This window comes from Lactuca saligna, chromosome 6 (genome assembly GCF_052625555.1).
Source record: "Lactuca saligna cultivar CGN05327 chromosome 6, ASM5262555v1, whole genome shotgun sequence".
NCBI classification, from domain to species: Eukaryota; Viridiplantae; Streptophyta; class Magnoliopsida; order Asterales; family Asteraceae; genus Lactuca; species Lactuca saligna.
Genome location: NC_136422.1, coordinates 8,144,629 through 8,167,489, shown reverse-complemented (window position 1 = coordinate 8,167,489; position 22,861 = coordinate 8,144,629). Strand labels below are relative to the sequence as shown.

Below are 22,861 nucleotides of genomic sequence, written 5' to 3'. Positions count from 1 at the left end.
CACCACACCGCACCGCATAACGCGGTTTAAAACAAATGCGGCGTGGTTTGCGGATTGTAATTTGGTCAAACCGCACTACGCGGTGCGGTTTGCGGTTTTTAATTACAACACCGCGGTTCAAACCGCACCGCACTATATATATATATATATATATATATATATATATATATATATATATATATATATATATATATATATATATATATATATATAAACCAATTTAGTATAAAATAATTAAAGAACATAACTAATTTAGTCATACATACGAAAAAATGGAACTTTTGTTTAAGTGAATTTGATAGGACTTCCTTTAATAAATTAGATATTTTTGCTAATTCTTTATATGTTTTTCTTTATTTTAATTATACGTTCCAACATGTACAATATATTGTTTAGAATGTATATAGAGTATATGTTTGTTATTCGTCTTCTAGTCTTCGGTAAAAACATATACAATATATTGTTTAAAATATATTGTTTACAGTAACTTAATATTTATATACTCATACTTAAATTTGAAAAGTTGCCTACCAAACCACACCAAAACCGCCCACACCGCACCGAATAACGCGGTTTAGAACCTTCGTGGTGCGGTTTGCGGTTTCCAATAATTTCAAACCGCACGTGCTGTACGGTTTGTGGTTTTACCTCCAAACCGCACCGCGAACACCCCTAATATATGTGGTAAAATTAAGTCAACCCTATAAGCTAGCGAGTGGTCGGGCTCCTCCTTGATGTTTCAGCCTCAATTCTTTCGAATCTCCAAACCCCAAAGACTCCATTACATCCCACGCATCAGACATCGCTTTCCTATATTTTTTACTGGCGGATATCTCTCCCACCTACTTCGCATAATCGCATCTTCCAAATCTTTATAAAAAACACTCCCAAATTCATTCTATCAATTCTTTAACCACGATCCCCCGTTTATCTCTCTAAATCTATCATGGGTTCCCAATCCAATGGGTCGTCGGCGAAGCCATTAAAGTTCTTGATCTATGGCAAAACCGGTTGGATCGGAGGTCTCTTGGGTAAGCTCTGTCAGTCTCAAGGTATCGATTATTCCTATGGTTCCGGCCGTCTCGAGTCGCGCGACACCCTGATCGCCGATGTCAACACCGTCAATCCGACCCATGTCTTCAACGCTGCCGGCGTCACCGGAAGACCCAATGTTGACTGGTGCGAATCGCACAAGGTGGAGACTATCCGTGCCAATGTCGTCGGAACCCTAACACTTGCTGACGTCTGCCGTGAAAAAGGGTTGATTTTGATCAACTATGCGACTGGTTGTATATTTGAGTATGATTCGAAGCATCCTCTCGGGTCTGGTATCGGGTTTAAGGAAGAGGATAGTGCGAATTTCGTTGGATCCTTTTACTCCAAGACCAAAGCTATGGTAATGTCGATAAACTCCAATCAAATTTCATTGAAAGATTTCATTTTTATTAACTTTCGGTGATTTCTGCATTGACCCGTGTGATGATTTGTTCTTATTATGATCTTTATGTGTGAATCTGTTCATCAAATGTGCTGGATCTGAGATATATTTTTGATCCAATGTATATGATTAAAATGTTTCCTGCAGGTGGAGGAATTGCTCAAGAACTATGAGAATGTATGCACATTGCGTGTTAGAATGCCGATTACTTCTGATTTAACCAATCCACGAAACTTCATCACAAAAATCACTCGTTATGAAAAAGTGGTAGATATTCCAAACTCCATGACTGTTCTTGATGAGCTTCTTCCAATCTCCATAGAAATGGCAAAGAGGAACCTCACTGGGATCTACAACTTCACAAACCCTGGTTGCATTAGCCATAACCAGATCTTGGAGATGTATCGTGATTACATTGATCCAAAGTTTACATGGAAGAATTTCAATCTTGAGGAACAAGCTAAAGTGATCATTGCTCCAAGAAGCAACAATGAGCTTGATGCCACCAAGTTGAAGACCGAGTTTCCTGAGCTTTTGTCAATTAAAGATTCACTTATAAAGTATGTGTTTGAGCCAAATCGTAAGACCCCTGTGAAAGCTTGATAGTTGCTTGAGGTTTGATGACTTTTTGCTTTGCCTTTCATCCATAATTATTGTTATATGACATGATATGGTGATATTTTCTGTACTTGTGTTGTATTAGTTGGATTCATTCGATTAGAATAAATTGTGGTACTATTCGAGCTCCAGGTAATCACTACATCACTTAGAAGGCAAGCGTATCCTAATTACTTTGTCGGCTATAAGGTTCAACGTGAAATAGGATTAAAAAGATTATAAGGTTCAAACTCCTCACTTACCCAAACATAAAACAAGCCCCATTTCCATCATCCAATTTTTTCTCTTCTCCATAGGGATATACATATGGGCCAAACTACTAAATACTTCAATTTTTTTTAAATGTGGCTTAGTTCATGTTCATGATTTGAATGTCACCGTCCATTGGTGGAATAAATACAACAGGGATTAAAACTATGATCCAATTTCAAATTAAAATGTGTGGAGAGCACACTTGTATATAAGACGAGTTTGTTCTCGGACACGATAAAATGGAGGGTCATGAGGGGCAACGTCCTCTCGAGGTTTGGTGCAACACCCCCAAAACCTTATAACATTTCCAAGCTAGAATGTTGATGTGTAAAATCAAGTCTTATATTTTTTAATAGGATTTTACCACGAAGAGATCAGACATTTCGTGCAACAATGAAAAACCAACTACCAACAAAACCCTAGGGGTTGTGACTTCATTGCTACGCGTATGGGTTCTGTGCTTTCAGTAGTACGGACTCATACTACCTTCCACACCTACCCATATTTGTCTCAAGTATCATCACAACGCCCCAACGATATGCGCATGCATGGCGAGCGCTCAATCCTCACTCCTAGAGAAAGGCTAAATATCCCATAACTGGCCTACTGACTCCGCAAAACTCATCCATGAAACTTCCACTAACCCTGCAACACTCGTGTATGCTAGCCATACATAATGTTGGACCCTATATACTTTCAGATACCTGATCCTACCCTAAGCCCTTAATCAGACAAGAACAGGAAATAAGGCCAAACAAAATATTCTAAGGTTATGAGATCTTAATTATGTACAACCGTGATGCATACACTAAACAACTACAGTAATGATGTCAATTTCATATAAGGAAAAACCCTAGGCTATCAAGCATCATATAGTTAGACAATTTTATCATGCAATTCTTGAAGATTCCTAGCCTACTACTACCATGTTCTATCATATCACAAAATCAAATAATCTGTAAGGTATTTTGGGGTCTACTTATTGGCTCCGGTTGATCGTACACTTGCATCATCCTTTAGTATTTTGAAAACAATTTGAAAATCTTTTCTTTGGTTTGAGATTGGATTTACACGAATGTTTCTCAAATTCACTCAAATCAAGACTCTGATACCAACTTGTAACACCCATAAAAATCATATCAATTTAAAACTTTTTAAAACATTTAAAAACTAATAATATTACAAATTTGTTTTCAAAATGGTTTCATGTGAGAGTATCCCATAATCGAATCATGAAAATATAAGGAGGTGTACGATCACGCCTTCACATTCCAACGATCATCAGAAGTACCTAAAACATAATCAACAACTATAAGCCCGAAGCTTAGTGAGTTCCCCATAGTACAATCCATTTCGAGTAAAACTATTTATTTTTAATTCACACCTTCATCACTAGCATCACATAGTACAATCCATTTCGATTTCAGCCATTATATTAGGACCTCAATGCATATATTTGTGTCTATAATTCCTAAAACTTCCCATTCCTAAATACTCACGATCCTTATGAACTTTCACTCCTTAATTTATACGACACTCATTTCTACAACCCTCCGAATCCATCCTCAGAAATCTTTCTTAACCTCAATGTATTTTTGTTAAGCTACCCAAGCATATATAATCTAGAAAAATTACAACTTTTGATACTACAATGGAGCTCTTGGAATTCACCTCTTCTTTGATATTTGCTCTTTGATTTCTTTGAATTCATCCCATTTTTGTTTGATTTTTTGGTATCTTCAAATTTTTTTCTTTTTAATTTTGATCTTTTGATCTTCATACTTGATAGATCCAAAAAAATTCAAATTTTTGGTAATTTATTTCTCTTTTTTTTTTTTTTTCACATGTATCTCACTTTTTATTTCATTGAAATCCTACATGCTTAAGCAATGGTGCTTAACTTCAACCTTTATTGGCTAAAGGTATTAGTCTATGTGCAATGACCACATAAGCTTTCCTGGATAGATTTCAAGTTTAGGCTGCAAAACATATTATGTCATAAAACTATCAGATTACCTTTTCATATCTTATGGCTTTTCACTAAGTTTTGGGAAGCCACAAATACACTATAACATATATTGGCTCGGTTAAACATTTGAGCTCTCATTTGATCATCCCACATAACACTAGCAACTTAAGTCTGAACTAATTATTACTATAGTTAATTTTTAGATTACTATTTCAAATCCAGTTTTAAATTTTTCAAAATTTTCGGAAATTTTATAATTTTCTAGCAAGTTATTTTTTCAACCCCCTACCCCATACTTATTACATACAATGCCCTCATTGTATGCATAAAATAAATTACAAACAAGAAAATGGAGAAAAAAGAACAAACTCCACTAGGGTAGTAGTGGCGAGATCGGATTCTTCACGTATGAGTAACTTGAACATCTTGAACTAGGACTTCTTCAAATATGGAACTTGGAATTTCAAGAAATGAGATATATAAATGTGCCGACAAAATTTGAACTCGAGACTTCAATCTTCAACAAATGTAATGTAGAAAAGATTCAAAACATAAGAGACCAATGTGGGAAAGCATACGCCACAAAGAGGGAAAATTGAACTCCTACATTCCACGTCGTGGTGTTGAATTACACGATGTGGTATCAAATAATTTCATTTTCTGGAATCGCGTATTGATCTCAATCCACGACGTGTAATTGGAGTCCACGTCATGGAAAGTGGGCATCACAGAAATCACTTTTCTTTAAATGAGTGTAATGTGCACTTGTGTCTTAACATATTAAGACCCTTCTGAACAGTATACATCTTCACTCTTTTCTAACTTTCTTCTCTCTCGATTAACCCCGCACTTATCTAAGATCGTGGGTCTCGACTCTCGACTCTCGACTCTAAATAACACGGCTAATAGTGTTAATGCTCTCACATCTCTAAGGTTCCTTAGTCGCGTTTTTCTCTAACCAATTCTGAAAATAATAACCAAAAGAAGTAGACAAGAAACATAACAATTTAAATAGTTGTTACACAACCAAAGTAGACTAAAATCAAAACAAACAAACCAAAAATAAACTAAACGAAATAAAAGGATAAACTAATCATCTTCTTCATCATGATGTGCTCCACTAATTCCGACACCATCTCCTTGTTGTGTCCATAATTCTCCCAATGTTGGAATGTACGGGCATTGGGGTGGCATCGTAGGCGGTCGAACCAAATTCATGTGTAAACATGGTTTCGAGAATTTGAGTGTTGTAAGTCACTCCATGGCAACGACGCCAAAAAATTTGATGTGCGCAAAAGTACCTATTAGTTTTAAATTTATATCCTAACGAACTTAACTAACTAATATGCACCTAGGTAGTGTACTTTGTCGGATTGTAGTGTAGTTTAAATAAGTTGGGGTCGAACACAGGAAACATATTTAATTAGCTAAAATAATTGTTCTAAATTAATCTAAAATCAAACAATAATTAAAAATGTTTTTTTTATCTAATTTTGCGAGTTTAGATGAATTTAATTTATCAACAACTATTCAATCAAATTATAAAAACATTTCTGTTAGTTCGAATCCACATTCCCTCAATAGTTTAATGATTAATTATGATAATTCTCATTGGTTACCAATTAAAATATTATTAGCAATTCAATTCCAAGTTAACTAATATTGAATTAATTCATGTAGATTTATGCATAGTCACCTCTAACTTATCATCTTATAAGTTATAAGCCATAATTTAAAAAGTACTTATGATTTTTCATGTTAGTCAAACACTTCCTAAATGATCCCTTAAGGTTGCCTTGAAATATATTTATAGACATTTAATTATATATAAAAAAACAAATGTTACCCGTAGCCCCCAAAATATTACATATAATAGTTATACATACCGTTTAAAATTATATTTTGCAATATGTATATTTATTAATAAAAAGATTAAGACTCTGTGGTAACTAAAATTGACATATATATATATATATATATATATATATATATATATATATATATATATATATATATATATATATATATATATAGAGAGAGAGAGAGAGAGAGAGAGAGATAGAGAGAGACTTAAGTTATTTTTTTTCTACTAAGTATTGTGCGCCTGTGAAATTGATTATGAGCTAATTATTTGGGGTAATTTAAGTAAGAGTTTTATATTTATTAACTTATTAAAAATAATCAATTTAATCACATAAATTTTAGCATAAGGGTATTTTGGACAATTAACTATATTTAAACAAGGAAATTTTTGAATATTTAGGGATAATTAATTCTCTTACTTTTTAAAATCTGATTTTGTAAAACTAATTCAATATTAATTCTAACGTATTTTTTATAATAACCGAATTTATTTTGTCAGAATGACATTTTGTTAGAATGTTATATATTCTACGAGGATATTAGATCATATCATTCTTCAAACGAAATAACAACCTTTTTTGATTGAATGAACTTTCTAAGATTAACAAAATTTTTGATACAAGTTAAATTTATCATTACATTCTTAAAAAATGAAAATCTTAATATACTATTCTGTCATAATGAAACACTCATTAAGAACAAAACAAACACAATTTGTAGATTATTTTAACCGAATATTCTACTAGAATATACTATAAGATATAGTGTTATCATTATATTGTAAATTATTCTGCCAGTGCTTTCTTTTGTGAAGATCATTGACCATTGTTCATCTTCATCCCACATGCCATTATCCAACCTTAAAGCACTTGATCATCATGTTCGTTTCATGCATTCTTTGAGAATAACTTCCTTAAAATCGAGCATTCTATGAGAACAACTGCCATGAAATCAAATATGTAAGAGAAACATTCTATACATTCACCATGAGCATTCTAAATTTTGTACATTATAAAAGAATTAAACTATAAATTCTAATAGAATATAGTAAACAATAAAGAAGTGACATTTTTCTTAAGTACACAATACAACCATTCTGATAGAATGTGATAGATATTGGACCTTTGTATGTAAATTTGATCAGAATAAAACTATAAAATCAGATGCAACCACTCAATTTACTTTTTAATGTCAAATAATCAACTATTTTGTGTACACACTCAAACAGTCATCCATTCGATTTCCTAAACAACTATGGAACGAAAACGATTGAGTGGGAAGAGTCAATTTAAATGATTTATCACACATTTTAGCGTATACTGAGTTTCTTATATGAAAGCTAAGGCATGTTCATTCTATGAGAATAAATATTATATAATATATATGTTACTAGTAATTCTGGCAGAATACATGTTATATTACATAATACATGTTATATTACAGAATACATTCTCGCAGAATATGGCATGATACATAGAATATGACATAAAAATAGAGTATATTTTGACATAATACCTAGAATATGACAGAATCTATGTCTAAGATTATTAGAAACTATGTTTTAAATATAGAATTAATCAATTACTGAGAATTTGGCTTGAAACATCTCTTATGCATTCTATCGAACACCTTTTTTGCATTATCCAATTATCCTAGCTTTAATATGCAAAAATGATACCGTAAATCCCAAAATGGTTCTGAATATTCTTAAAAAGTATGAAATTAATTCAAAGAAATCAAATTAACTCATCATGTTTATGGAATAACTAATCACAAACAAAGTCAAAATAGATAAAATAAAGACCTTATTAGACTAATACCAGATCATATTAACAAAACTACATTAGCCGATTTTCAAATGCATATAAATACTTGAATGAACGAAATAACATTTTAACAAACAGTTGACAGAAAAAAAAAATAGATGCCTTCTAAATCTGAAACTATGTGTGAAAAAAACAGAAATTTCTTTGCCGAAATCAATATTAACAAATATGATTTTGTAATAAATTTCTAAGAAAAGAAATATGGAAATAAAATACTCAAAATGCATACCTTCAACGATGATGAAACCTTAAGCTTCAAGCCTTGGAAATCGATTTAACGAACTGGGTTTCTAAGAAACCAATGGCTTTGCTTGTTTCACTTCGATTATGAATGTTTATGTTGTGATTTAAACGAATTGATTTTGCTACTGCGATTTGGATCGAGTACACACCAGAATGGTTAAATGGTGATTGCGATAATGGTGGTTTTGGACGTCGAAGCCCAGATGATGGTGGTTCTAGATGATTCTTAAAGAAAGAGAGAGGATTGATGGTGGTGTTATGGATTTGTGAAACTGATAACCTAAATTAATGGGATATTAATTGATTTTGTTATAATTTAATTATTTCCTCAATTCTCATTGGTTCTTACAAGCACACAATAATTGCTAAAAACATTTGAACCTAACTCTCTCTCTACCTCTCTCTCTCTCTCTCTCTCTCTCTCTCTCTATATATATATATATATATATATATATATATATATATATATATATATATATATATATCCTTTTGTTTATGAAATCTTATTACACTAAAACTTTTCTATCTTCATTTCATATCAAGACTTGTAAAAATGCCCCAAACCATATTTCAAACAAACCAAACATGAATTTAATCATTCGTTCACTTTTCATCCTTACAATGCTATCATTTTGTATGGCTTCAACTCCCGATGCTATTATCGAGTTTAGAATGTATATCACCAATGGCATTAAAGATAACATTGCAGTCTATGTCTTTAGCAAAGGTGGAGGCGATCAAGGAAATCACACACTTGCTTTTAATAAAGAGTTTGATTGGAAGTTTGGGGTGGGGATTGGCACATACTATAGAGGAGAATTTTGGTGGGGATCAAAGTATAGAACTATTAGTGTTTTTAATACTAATATCTTTGCTTTTTGTTTCAATGGAATAGTTTTTGAGGTTCAAAGATGTTATTGGTTGATAAAACCAGATATTCATTATTTTGGAATGACACATATCCTGGTGCATGGTGGAGGATGGCAACTTGGTAGAACTTGTACTCATGTTTATTAATTGATATCAAGTTTAAGTAATGTGAGGTAATGATTATGATGAATTGATGATAGTAAAGAAGTTGAGTTGGAAATTGGAATCTACATCTCCATTTTGATTAGGTTGAAAGTTTTTATTACTTTTGTGAATCTTGAAATATGATTCGAACACTACCACAAAGTGTTTGTATTTAGAGTTATGGGATGTAGACATGTTTGGCTGAACCTCTATATATTTAGGTGTTTGATTTGCACTATCTTGAATTCTTGATCTTATTTCCTAATATCTTTACTTTACATTGTAAATTTTATCTTGAGCAAATAATTTGTAAATGGGTAATAAATTTACACATTTCTTCAAGATAATTAACAAGTGTTATTATGTAATAAACTTTAAATCAAAAGCAAATAATTATTGGTTCCTCTTTTTTTTTTTTCTCTTACAACATCAACCCTAACCCTAACCCTAAACCAAATCAAATCCAACACTTAAAAACAAGACCCAAAGTTGACTTCCATATTTGCTACATTCTTCCCTTTGACTTTTCAATGGCCATTAGACAACTCAGTCGTCTTCTTGGCATAAAATCTTCTATATTTGGAGTCAACTTTAGTCAAATAGTAAGTCCCGGGAGCTAAAAGACTTGTATCTTTGCTAGTCACAAAATCCTTGCCTCCATATCGATGCTCCATCACCTTCATCAGTTCCACAAATTTTGCTGGTGGAAGCTACACCAAATAACAAACAAATGATCAACTGTTTGAATATGAGTAAATGACCATTTTGCCCTTCTATATGTATTAAGCCAAAATGAAATGTCCCTATATTATATATATTTGTCAGGACAAAGTCTTGTATGCACAAATATTGTTTTTTTTTTCGACCGAATGAGCTGTCTGAATGTGAGTAAATGACCAATTTACCCTTCTATATGTATTAAGTAAAAAGAAATGTTCCTATATATTTGTTTAAAGTAGGTGTAGTATATGCACTGACTGTATCTTTTTTGGACTGAACAAATCGTCTGAATGTGATTAAATGACCATTTTACCCTTAATATCGAGTTTAGAATGTATATCACCAATGGCATTAAAGATAACATTGCAGTCTATGTCTTTAGCAAAGGTGGAGGCGATCAAGGAAATCACACACTTGCTTTTAATAAAGAGTTTGATTGGAAGTTTGGGGTGGGGATTGGCACATACTATAGAGGAGAATTTTGGTGGGGATCAAAGTATAGAACTATTAGTGTTTTTAATACTAATATCTTTGCTTTTTGTTTCAATGGAATAGTTTTTGAGGTTCAAAGATGTTATTGGTTGATAAAACCAGATATTCATTATTTTGGAATGACACATATCCTGGTGCATGGTGGAGGATGGCAACTTGGTAGAACTTGTACTCATGTTTATTAATTGATATCAAGTTTAAGTAATGTTAGGTAATGATTATGATGAATTGATGATAGTAAAGAAGTTGAGTTGGAAATTGGAATCTACATCTCCATTTTGATTAGGTTGAAAGTTTTTATTACTTTTGTGAATCTTGAAATATGATTCGAACACTACCACAAAGTGTTTGTATTTAGAGTTATGGGATGTAGACATGTTTGGCTGAACCTCTATATATTTAGGTGTTTGATTTGCACTATCTTGAATTCTTGATCTTATTTCCTAATATCTTTACTTTACATTGTAAATTTTATCTTGAGCAAATAATTTGTAAATGGGTAATAAATTTACACATTTCTTCAAGATAATTAACAAGTGTTATTATGTAATAAACTTTAAATCAAAAGCAAATAATTATTGGTTCCTCTTTTTTTTTTTTCTCTTACAACATCAACCCTAACCCTAACCCTAAACCAAATCAAATCCAACACTTAAAAACAAGACCCAAAGTTGACTTCCATATTTGCTACATTCTTCCCTTTGACTTTTCAATGGCCATTAGACAACTCAGTCGTCTTCTTGGCATAAAATCTTCTATATTTGGAGTCAACTTTAGTCAAATAGTAAGTCCCGGGAGCTAAAAGACTTGTATCTTTGCTAGTCACAAAATCCTTGCCTCCATATCGATGCTCCATCACCTTCATCAGTTCCACAAATTTTGCTGGTGGAAGCTACACCAAATAACAAACAAATGATCAACTGTTTGAATATGAGTAAATGACCATTTTGCCCTTCTATATGTATTAAGCCAAAATGAAATGTCCCTATATTATATATATTTGTCAGGACAAAGTCTTGTATGCACAAATATTGTTTTTTTTTTCGACCGAATGAGCTGTCTGAATGTGAGTAAATGACCAATTTACCCTTCTATATGTATTAAGTAAAAAGAAATGTTCCTATATATTTGTTTAAAGTAGGTGTAGTATATGCACTGACTGTATCTTTTTTGGACTGAACAAATCATCTGAATGTGATTAAATGACCATTTTACCCTTAATATCGAGTTTAGAATGTATATCACCAATGGCATTAAAGATAACATTGCAGTCTATGTCTTTAGCAAAGGTGGAGGCGATCAAGGAAATCACACACTTGCTTTTAATAAAGAGTTTGATTGGAAGTTTGGGGTGGGGATTGGCACATACTATAGAGGAGAATTTTGGTGGGGATCAAAGTATAGAACTATTAGTGTTTTTAATACTAATATCTTTGCTTTTTGTTTCAATGGAATAGTTTTTGAGGTTCAAAGATGTTATTGGTTGATAAAACCAGATATTCATTATTTTGGAATGACACATATCCCGGTGCATGGTGGAGGATGGCAACTTGGTAGAACTTGTACTCATGTTTATTAATTGATATCAAGTTTAAGTAATGTTAGGTAATGATTATGATGAATTGATGATAGTAAAGAAGTTGAGTTGGAAATTGGAATCTACATCTCCATTTTGATTAGGTTGAAAGTTTTTATTACTTTTGTGAATCTTGAAATATGATTCGAACACTACCACAAAGTGTTTGTATTTAGAGTTATGGGATGTAGACATGTTTGGCTGAACCTCTATATATTTAGGTGTTTGATTTGCACTATCTTGAATTCTTGATCTTATTTCCTAATATCTTTACTTTACATTGTAAATTTTATCTTGAGCAAATAATTTGTAAATGGGTAATAAATTTACACATTTCTTCAAGATAATTAACAAGTGTTATTATGTAATAAACTTTAAATCAAAAGCAAATAATTATTGGTTCCTCTTTTTTTTTTTTCTCTTACAACATCAACCCTAACCCTAACCCTAAACCAAATCAAATCCAACACTTAAAAACAAGACCCAAAGTTGACTTCCATATTTGCTACATTCTTCCCTTTGACTTTTCAATGGCCATTAGACAACTCAGTCGTCTTCTTGGCATAAAATCTTCTATATTTGGAGTCAACTTTAGTCAAATAGTAAGTCCCGGGAGCTAAAAGACTTGTATCTTTGCTAGTCACAAAATCCTTGCCTCCATATCGATGCTCCATCACCTTCATCAGTTCCACAAATTTTGCTGGTGGAAGCTACACCAAATAACAAACAAATGATCAACTGTTTGAATATGAGTAAATGACCATTTTGCCCTTCTATATGTATTAAGCCAAAATGAAATGTCCCTATATTATATATATTTGTCAGGACAAAGTCTTGTATGCACAAATATTGTTTTTTTTTTCGACCGAATGAGCTGTCTGAATGTGAGTAAATGACCAATTTACCCTTCTATATGTATTAAGTAAAAAGAAATGTTCCTATATATTTGTTTAAAGTAGGTGTAGTATATGCACTGACTGTATCTTTTTTGGACTGAACAAATCGTCTGAATGTGATTAAATGACCATTTTACCCTTAATATCGAGTTTAGAATGTATATCACCAATGGCATTAAAGATAACATTGCAGTCTATGTCTTTAGCAAAGGTGGAGGCGATCAAGGAAATCACACACTTGCTTTTAATAAAGAGTTTGATTGGAAGTTTGGGGTGGGGATTGGCACATACTATAGAGGAGAATTTTGGTGGGGATCAAAGTATAGAACTATTAGTGTTTTTAATACTAATATCTTTGCTTTTTGTTTCAATGGAATAGTTTTTGAGGTTCAAAGATGTTATTGGTTGATAAAACCAGATATTCATTATTTTGGAATGACACATATCCTGGTGCATGGTGGAGGATGGCAACTTGGTAGAACTTGTACTCATGTTTATTAATTGATATCAAGTTTAAGTAATGTTAGGTAATGATTATGATGAATTGATGATAGTAAAGAAGTTGAGTTGGAAATTGGAATCTACATCTCCATTTTGATTAGGTTGAAAGTTTTTATTACTTTTGTGAATCTTGAAATATGATTCGAACACTACCACAAAGTGTTTGTATTTAGAGTTATGGGATGTAGACATGTTTGGCTGAACCTCTATATATTTAGGTGTTTGATTTGCACTATCTTGAATTCTTGATCTTATTTCCTAATATCTTTACTTTACATTGTAAATTTTATCTTGAGCAAATAATTTGTAAATGGGTAATAAATTTACACATTTCTTCAAGATAATTAACAAGTGTTATTATGTAATCAACTTTAAATCAAAAGCAAATAATTATTGGTTCCTCTTTTTTTTTTCTCTTACAACATCAACCCTAACCCTAACCCTAAACCAAATCAAATCCAACACTTAAAAACAAGACCCAAAGTTGACTTCCATATTTGCTACATTCTTCCCTTTGACTTTTCAATGGCCATTAGACAACTCAGTCGTCTTCTTGGCATAAAATCTTCTATATTTGGAGTCAACTTTAGTCAAATAGTAAGTCCCGGGAGCTAAAAGACTTGTATCTTTGCTAGTCACAAAATCCTTGCCTCCATATCGATGCTCCATCACCTTCATCAGTTCCACAAATTTTGCTGGTGGAAGCTACACCAAATAACAAACAAATGATCAACTGTTTGAATATGAGTAAATGACCATTTTGCCCTTCTATATGTATTAAGCCAAAATGAAATGTCCCTATATTATATATATTTGTCAGGACAAAGTCTTGTATGCACAAATATTGTTTTTTTTTTTCGACCGAATGAGCTGTCTGAATGTGAGTAAATGACCAATTTACCCTTCTATATGTATTAAGTAAAAAGAAATGTTCCTATATATTTGTTTAAAGTAGGTGTAGTATATGCACTGACTGTATCTTTTTTGGACTGAACAAATCGTCTGAATGTGATTAAATGACCATTTTACCCTTAATATCGAGTTTAGAATGTATATCACCAATGGCATTAAAGATAACATTGCAGTCTATGTCTTTAGCAAAGGTGGAGGCGATCAAGGAAATCACACACTTGCTTTTAATAAAGAGTTTGATTGGAAGTTTGGGGTGGGGATTGGCACATACTATAGAGGAGAATTTTGGTGGGGATCAAAGTATAGAACTATTAGTGTTTTTAATACTAATATCTTTGCTTTTTGTTTCAATGGAATAGTTTTTGAGGTTCAAAGATGTTATTGGTTGATAAAACCAGATATTCATTATTTTGGAATGACACATATCCTGGTGCATGGTGGAGGATGGCAACTTGGTGGAACTTGTACTCATGTTTATTAATTGATATCAAGTTTAAGTAATGTTAGGTAATGATTATGATGAATTGATGATAGTAAAGAAGTTGAGTTGGAAATTGGAATCTACATCTCCATTTTGATTAGGTTGAAAGTTTCTATTACTTTTGTGAATCTTGAAATATGATTCGAACACTACCACAAAGTGTTTGTATTTAGAGTTATGGGATGTAGACATGTTTGGCTGAACCTCTATATATTTAGGTGTTTGATTTGCACTATCTTGAATTCTTGATCTTATTTCCTAATATCTTTACTTTACATTGTAAATTTTATCTTGAGCAAATAATTTGTAAATGGGTAATAAATTTACACATTTCTTCAAGATAATTAACAAGTGTTATTATGTAACAAACTTTAAATCAAAAGCAAATAATTATTGGTTCCTCTTTTTTTTTTTCTCTTACAACATCAACCCTAACCCTAACCCTAAACCAAATCAAATCCAACACTTAAAAACAAGACCCAAAGTTGACTTCCATATTTGCTACATTCTTCCCTTTGACTTTTCAATGGCCATTAGACAACTCAGTCGTCTTCTTGGCATAAAATCTTCTATATTTGGAGTCAACTTCAGTCAAATAGTAAGTCCCGGGAGCTAAAAGACTTGTATCTTTGCTAGTCACAAAATCCTTGCCTCCATATCGATGCTCCATCACCTTCATCAGTTCCACAAATTTTGCTGGTGGAAGCTACACCAAATAACAAACAAATGATCAACTGTCTGAATATGAGTAAATGACCATTTTGCCCTTCTATATGTATTAAGCCAAAATGAAATGTCCCTATATTATATATATTTGTCAGGACAAAGTCTTGTATGCACAAATATTGTTTTTTTTTTCGACCGAATGAGCTGTCTGAATGTGAGTAAATGACCAATTTACCCTTCTATATGTATTAAGTAAAAAGAAATGTTCCTATATATTTGTTTAAAGTAGGTGTAGTATATGCACTGACTGTATCTTTTTTGGATTGAACAAATCGTCTGAATGTGATTAAATGACCATTTTACCCTTATCAAGTGAAAAAGAAACACAAAGGAAGTACATATATGTATGATATACCTCAGTCCTTCTCTTCAACTTGTCATCAACATTCATGACCTTTGCAATGTTTGACAAACTAAAAGGTGCTTTTCCCTCACTAAGATGCAATGAAAACATGGTGGCAGATAATCCACTTCCATATGAGAACATCATCACCCGATTTCCATCCTGAAACCAAATCATGAATCAAATATAAAAAAAAAAAAAAATTGGATTCAATATTTATTAAAAGATTTAACATGTATTTCAAATGCTTAATTACCAGAGAGCTGTTCTTATCATGAATAAGAGAAGCAAAAGCTGCATATATAGAAGCAGTATACATGTTCCCAACTTGCTTGTTGATTAAAGTTCCAGGTTTAACTTTTTTATCATAATATGGTTTTGCCACTTGTTGAGATGCCTGCAAGTTTATAAGCCATGAATTTTTTTTTTTTTAATTTCAAGTTATAGCAATGTACTTTCATTTTTTTTTCTTATTACAACATTCTATTTTATAAAAACTAACCAATTATAAACAAATATATGAAAGTATGTTGCTATTTCTTGCATCTAATCTAATCCAATTTCTATATAAAAAAATCTACATTGAACCATAAATATATACCTTTTCAAGGTCACGATTTTGGTAGCTTTCATCACCTTTTAGAGATGTGAATTGTCCTAGCTTCTCTTTGGCAGACTCATCAACAGAGCTGAAAAAAATAACAGCATACTTTCAAGTTCAATGGAAGGGTAAAAATGTAAATAATTAAATAAAGTTGAGAAAATATTATAAATATTAAATAGTTTCAACTTTCAATAGTCACCTGGCGTTTCTAGCAACATCACTGAACACTAATCGAGCAAAACTCTTCTGTACAAGCTGCAAAATTTCACAAAATAAATAAATTATAAATATTCTATAATAAGTTTCAAGAATGGAAATAAAATAATTGTTGGTTAATTATTTACCTTGTTGTAAGGAGAATGAAATACAAAATATTCAGCATCAGCAATTGAAAACTGTTTTCCTTGCAATTTCTCATACCTATAGCATAAAAAAAAAATTAATAAATAATCTTTTTAACATATTTTGTTATTCCCATTAAACTACTAATACAAACTTACTTCTGACAATATCCCTTGTAGCAAGACTCAAGTGCCATGAGATAACAAGTTTGTGAAAGCTTTCCATCAACAACCTAAATCAAAAAAATTAACAAAATCTAAAAGATTAGCAACTTGTTTTTTTATGTAAATTGACCAAATTGCCCTTGTAGGAATATATACCGGATATTCACTTGCAAGGTCAGGCTTGTAAAAGTCATAAACATGTGACATATGACTTGCTCTAAATTTGCTTTCAAATGCAATTGGAGCATCTGGTCCTATCAGCATTGCAATGGCAGCTGCTCCTCCAGTGGGTCTAGCGGGTCCCTCTGCATACACCTAGTAAAAGAAAATGACCAAATTGCCCTTGTGGAAGAAAATCTTCACAAATGTGAAATAATACCTACCGCACTGTCTGTACAGACAACTAATCCATAACGCCCATCCCATGAGTTGCTTTCAACCCAATTCACACAGTTTAATAATGCTGCAGTTCCACCATAACAAGCATTTGTTGAATCAACACCTTCAATATCCGTGTTTCCACATTCCTACAAAAAAAAAAAATAATAATAATCATTTAGTTTTCGAATTGTTAAAAAAAGATGGATTTATTGATATTTGATACCTCAAAGATATCCATGAGGAAAGTCTTGATGGATTTGCTTTTGTCTATAACAGTTTCACTTCCTACTTCCAACCGACCAATCTGCTTTGGATCAACCTCGTATTTCTCAAGTAGTGAAGTGACAGCTGTCAATCTGAAAATATAAAGAATTATAAGTTTCATTGATTGTTTTAAAGAATAACAACATCTCTTTCCAATATGTTGAACTTGAGATTACTATACTGATTACTGACCCCATGGAGATGACATCTTCTACTTCTGAACAAAATGCCATGCAATCTTGTCCAAGTCCAATTGTGTATTTTCCTTTACTGACTCCATCAAAATCCTCTAGAGTATCCTGTAAAATAAAGTAACAAATAAAGAAAATGTTTTATTTAAGGTGAAACAGCTTATATTTAAGATCTTGCTTGCAAGTAAATGTCAGAAAAAGACTGAATAAATTGTTAAATACAATGCATCAATGTCTTCTGCTTTACTTGCACAACATACATAGAGAATAACTAAGCAATCAACTATAGTCTACACTAACTTATAAGATAAAAGTTAAAACAGATCAAATAGTGTGTAAATTACTTAAAAGTCCATGCCTTTGAAGGTCTTAACTCCAAAGTTATGCAACTTTCTTCATGGGATGTGTAAAGTACTAAAGTTGCAACTTTTAGCTTTTTAGCAAAATTTCACACCAAAAGATTTATCTCGTTTTAAATATCGGTAACCAATGTTGATGGAATTGATTATGATCCACAACATTCCTCTTATTTTTGTTGTAATAATTGATAAAATCAGGTGCAAATTCGAAAATTCTGCATATATATTGTGTGTTTAAAAAGGTGTGCATGTGCAACTTCCATAAGTTAGTCATGCTTATATATAAGAACCCCATATTTGACCTTATACGAGGCATACAAAATTACTAACAGTATCCTGACCCTGAGTAAAAACTCAGTCGAAAACCCCTAAAAAATATGGATTCGGTTTAAGGTTATTTACCATAGCTCATAGGAATTAAAGCTTTAGAATTTTTTTTTCTCAAAAACATAAATCAACTTCAAAGACTCTGGTCATAATCATGTTGGCATGAATAACTTAACAAAACGCAAACACATAAGATTGTAAGATTATCCGTATTAGATCCATTTTGCATGTGCAACTACCCGTCATTCTTCACAATAATTTAATATTAACCCAAAAAAGACATGTCCTTTTGCACAATCGATGTACAAAAAGCAAAATCCAACTGTACGATAACAGCAGTCACATAAAGTTATCTAAAACGGTTTCATGATGATAATCGGATTGAAGAAAGCAAGTATGAAGTGTCGTACAAGCAGTTTAATGCATTGATTACTGAAGAAGACAAAGAAGAATTACCTGTTGGATACAAGTAGGAGGAAAGTAGATTTCCATTGCGAGAATTCCGACGTTTTGAGGAGCCATTTTTGCTTCGTTGACCGAGAAAATTATTGCGAAACAGTAAAAGGGTAATAATCACCAGATCAAACGGAGAACAACGATCTGGATTTAGATTTAGATTTTTGTTTATATTTGACAGAGAGAATCTCTTCTTTTTACAAGTAAGAGAGGGATGAAGAGGCTCACATGTAGGAGTTGCATTTATATAGCGAATTAGAAAAAGAGGGGTAACGAGGGAAGTGGCTAGCGATGGACTCCTTATAGATTAACCCTCCTCCTTCACGTCATTTACATAATTTGCCATGTCTTTTCATCAAACCAATAGCAAATTACAAAAAAAAAAAAAAAAAAAAAAAAAAAAAAAAAAAAAAAAAAAAAGAGAGGATATTTTCACAAAAGACCTTACATTTGTAAAAAAAAAAAGTACAAATTTACCTTATTTTTGTTTTTATATCGATTAATGACAATATTTGAGAAGCTACGTAGTTCCATCATAGCATGCGAGAAAAGCTAAGGGTGCGTTTGATTGTGGAAAATTTTTCAGTTTTTTAGGAAAATTTTCCAAGAAATATGGAAATTTTGAAAATACGTTTGGTTCGTTCAATTTTTCAAAATTTTCCAAGAACATGAAAATTTTTAGGGTGCGTTTAGTTGCGGAAAAATGGACCGTTTTCCGGAAAAATTTTCCAAGAAAAATTAGAATTTTAAAAACGCGTTTAGTTCGTCAATTTTTCTAAATTTTTCACGGAAAATAAAATTTTTTTGTTTTCTAAAATTACAAAGAGGTTGAAAATATTTGGAAAACTGATAATCATTGTTTTCCACATTTTTCTAATTCCAAATTTTTTTAAAATATAAACACACACCCACTCCCACCCCATCCACCTCTACCTACCCCACCTTAACACCCCTCACCCACACACACATACATACCCACCACCACACACACCCACCCGCACACACACACACACACACCAACCCACAAACACACACACACACACATACATACCTACCCACACACATCCACCCCCCACACACACACACCAACCCACAAACACACACACATACATACCCACATACACACATATACATACCTACCCACACACACACACCCACCCACACACACACCCACAAACACACACACACATATATACATACTCACACCCCCACAAACACACACCCAGACACACACACACAAACTCACACATACCCCTACCCTCACAGACACACACACACATACCCCCCACAAACACACACATACACACACTCGCACCCCCACTCACGCAACACCACCACCACAATCACCGACCTACCATCAACATTACCACCACCACCACCACTAACCCGTCACTAGCACCACCACCACCGTTGCCGCCGCTATCACCACCACTGACACAATTGCTGCCGCCACCACCATCGCCTGTCATCACCACCACCGCCATCGACCCGCTATCGTCACCGCCCCCACACACACCCTACCACCGCTAACGTTTTCTAAAAATGAAAGCCGATAGAAAAATACACATCTAAACACATTTTTTAATTTTCTAGAACTGAAAATGAAAAATGAATAAGTTTAAGACAAAACTTCAAAAATGGTCTATGTGGTTTCCAAAAATATCAAGTTTAATCCCTAAGCTCAAAAAACCTCATTACTAGTCCCTGTGGTTTCAAAACTTTTAACATTTGGTCCTTCCGGCTCACTCCGTTAGCATTTCACCGTTAAGTAAGGGGTATATTTGTTATTTCACTACCGAGGGACTATTTTTGAAGATTTGCCTTATTTAAAAAAAAAGAAAAAAAATATAATTATTTAATATTAATGGGTCTCTCTCTCTCTCTCTCTCTCTCTCTCTCTCTCTCTCTCTCTCTCTCTCTCTCTCTCTCTCTCTCTCTCTCTCTCTCTCTCCCACACACACACAGAGACACACACCGTTCCTACTTCCTACTACCATCACCATTCTTCCACCCCTTTCTTTAAATCGCCCCCGGATTCCATTCTTTTATTTGATCTGAAATAGATTTCCATGGGCCCTTTTTATTATGAATACAGATTCGATAGGTGATGAACACTATGGTCGTTCTTTTCTCCTTTCCTAAGTATAATGGTTATAATTCCCAGATCAACACTATAGACTGGTTTAATGTCAAGTATAATAGTGGTGTGGAATGAAGTTGGATATAACAAAGGAAAAGCTAGTGGAATAGGGCAATATTTTGGTTCTGTCATTTTATCAAACACTATATGTGCGTAGCTCGGTTAATAATTTATAATGAATGAATGCAAAATGATTCATCCATACCTTAGTATATGAAATCCAGCAGATAACAGGGGAATATGCAGGGATGAAGGTATTAAATTGAGGAGATTAACAAACAAGCTTTTGTTAATAAGAGAAATGCATAAATGCTTCTATTTTGTAAATAATTGGGTTAGGCTTAAGCTCTTCACAATTCAAATCTCTGCGGCACTGTAACCCCTTCACTACCCGCTTTAACTCCTCCAACACTTCCACCTTCTTCTTCGCCGCTTCTACCTCCTCCTCTTCCTACAATTCCGACATCCTCAGCAACTTTGAAAGCTTGTCAGACTTGTAACTCTTACAGTTGTTATAGCTCTTAATCACATCAGATCTGCATTCGGATCTCTTACTCTCCTCCTTCGGCTTCTCCATCATCGGATACATAACAGTTTCGCGGTGGCGATACCTGCCTCCACCGCTTCTCCTCCTTTGTCAGACTTGTAACACCTTTTTTATAAACACGACCTTTTTATGTGGATCAATACGTAAAACCTTTACACACATGCATATATATATATATATATATATATATATATATATATATATATATAGAGAGAGAGAGAGAGAGAGAGAGATGAGAGAAGTAGAGAAGTAGCAGAGGAGTAAATGTTGAGAGGTGAAATTTCTGAAAGGAAGGACTATGGTCTTGTGTGTGTATGTGTGTGCGTTTGAGAGAGAGTGGGAGAGAGGGTGGGTGGGACCCATTAATATTAAATAATTATATTTTTTTCTTTTTTTTTTAAATAAGGCGAATCTTAAAAAATAGTCATTGGGTAGTGAAATGACAAATATACTCCTTACTTAACGGTGAAATGCTAACGGAGTGAGCCGGAAGGACCAAATGTTAAAAGTTTTGAAACCACATGGACTATCTATGAGGTTTTTTGAACTTAAGGATTAAACTTGATATTTCTGGAAACCACAATGACCATTTTTGAATTTTTGTCTAAGTTTAATTAAACGCGTTTTCAAAAATTTTCAATGAAAAATGAAAATTGTTTTTTCGTAACTAAACGCACCCTTAGTTTTCCAAATTGTATGTAAATTAGACAAATGATTTTTATAGTTTTTCAAATTTCTAAGATGGAAAATGAAAACTCTCCCGGTTTCAACCAAACGCGTTTTCTAAAATTTTCATTGAAATTGAAAATGAAAACTCAACTCTATTTTTTGAAAACATTTTGTTTGGTTGTGGAAAATTTTTTAGTTTACTAGAAAAATTTTCCAAGAAAAACGGAAATTTTAAAAATGCGTTTAGTTCGTTCAGTTTTCCAAAGTTTTCTAAGAAAATGAAAATTTTCAGTTTTCCAAACTGTATGAAAATTAGAATAGTGATTTTTACAGTTTTCCAAAGTTTTCCAAATTTCTAAGATGAAAAATGAAAACTTCATCCTTTTCAACCAAACACGTTTTCATTGAAAATTGAAAATGAAAATCCAACCGTATTTTCTAAAAACATTTTCATTGAAAATGAAAACGGTTTTCCACAACCAAACGCACCCTAAGAGAGTTTTTGTCTTCAATATTGGTAATGACTCATCCACCTCTACATGGTTCA

At 32.8% G+C, this 22,861-nt stretch overlaps 2 protein-coding genes across 2 annotated transcripts; one reads left to right on the top strand and one right to left on the bottom strand.

Annotated features, from left to right (window-relative positions):
* Positions 1-751: 751 nt before the first annotated feature.
* Positions 752-2,187, top strand: LOC145002009 (bifunctional dTDP-4-dehydrorhamnose 3,5-epimerase/dTDP-4-dehydrorhamnose reductase). Its single transcript, XM_078961327.1, has 2 exons — positions 752-1,396; positions 1,586-2,187. Exons 1-2 carry the CDS (start codon positions 947-949, stop codon positions 2,039-2,041), a joined length of 906 nt encoding a protein of 301 aa, XP_078817453.1. The 5' UTR covers positions 752-946; the 3' UTR covers positions 2,042-2,187.
* Positions 2,188-15,101: 12,914 nt separating this feature from the next.
* On the bottom strand, positions 15,102-19,199 carry HMGS (hydroxymethylglutaryl-CoA synthase / HMG-CoA synthase / 3-hydroxy-3-methylglutaryl coenzyme A synthase). Its single transcript, XM_078959767.1, has 12 exons — positions 18,959-19,199; positions 17,818-17,924; positions 17,585-17,717; positions 17,364-17,507; positions 17,137-17,295; positions 16,975-17,048; positions 16,819-16,894; positions 16,674-16,729; positions 16,472-16,559; positions 16,127-16,267; positions 15,883-16,032; positions 15,102-15,507 (listed from the first exon to the last, which is right to left on the bottom strand). The coding sequence occupies exons 1-12, from the start codon at positions 19,022-19,024 to the stop codon at positions 15,325-15,327; spliced, it is 1,377 nt and encodes a 458-aa protein (XP_078815893.1). The 5' UTR covers positions 19,025-19,199; the 3' UTR covers positions 15,102-15,324.
* Between the last annotated feature and the right edge of the window lie 3,662 nt (positions 19,200-22,861).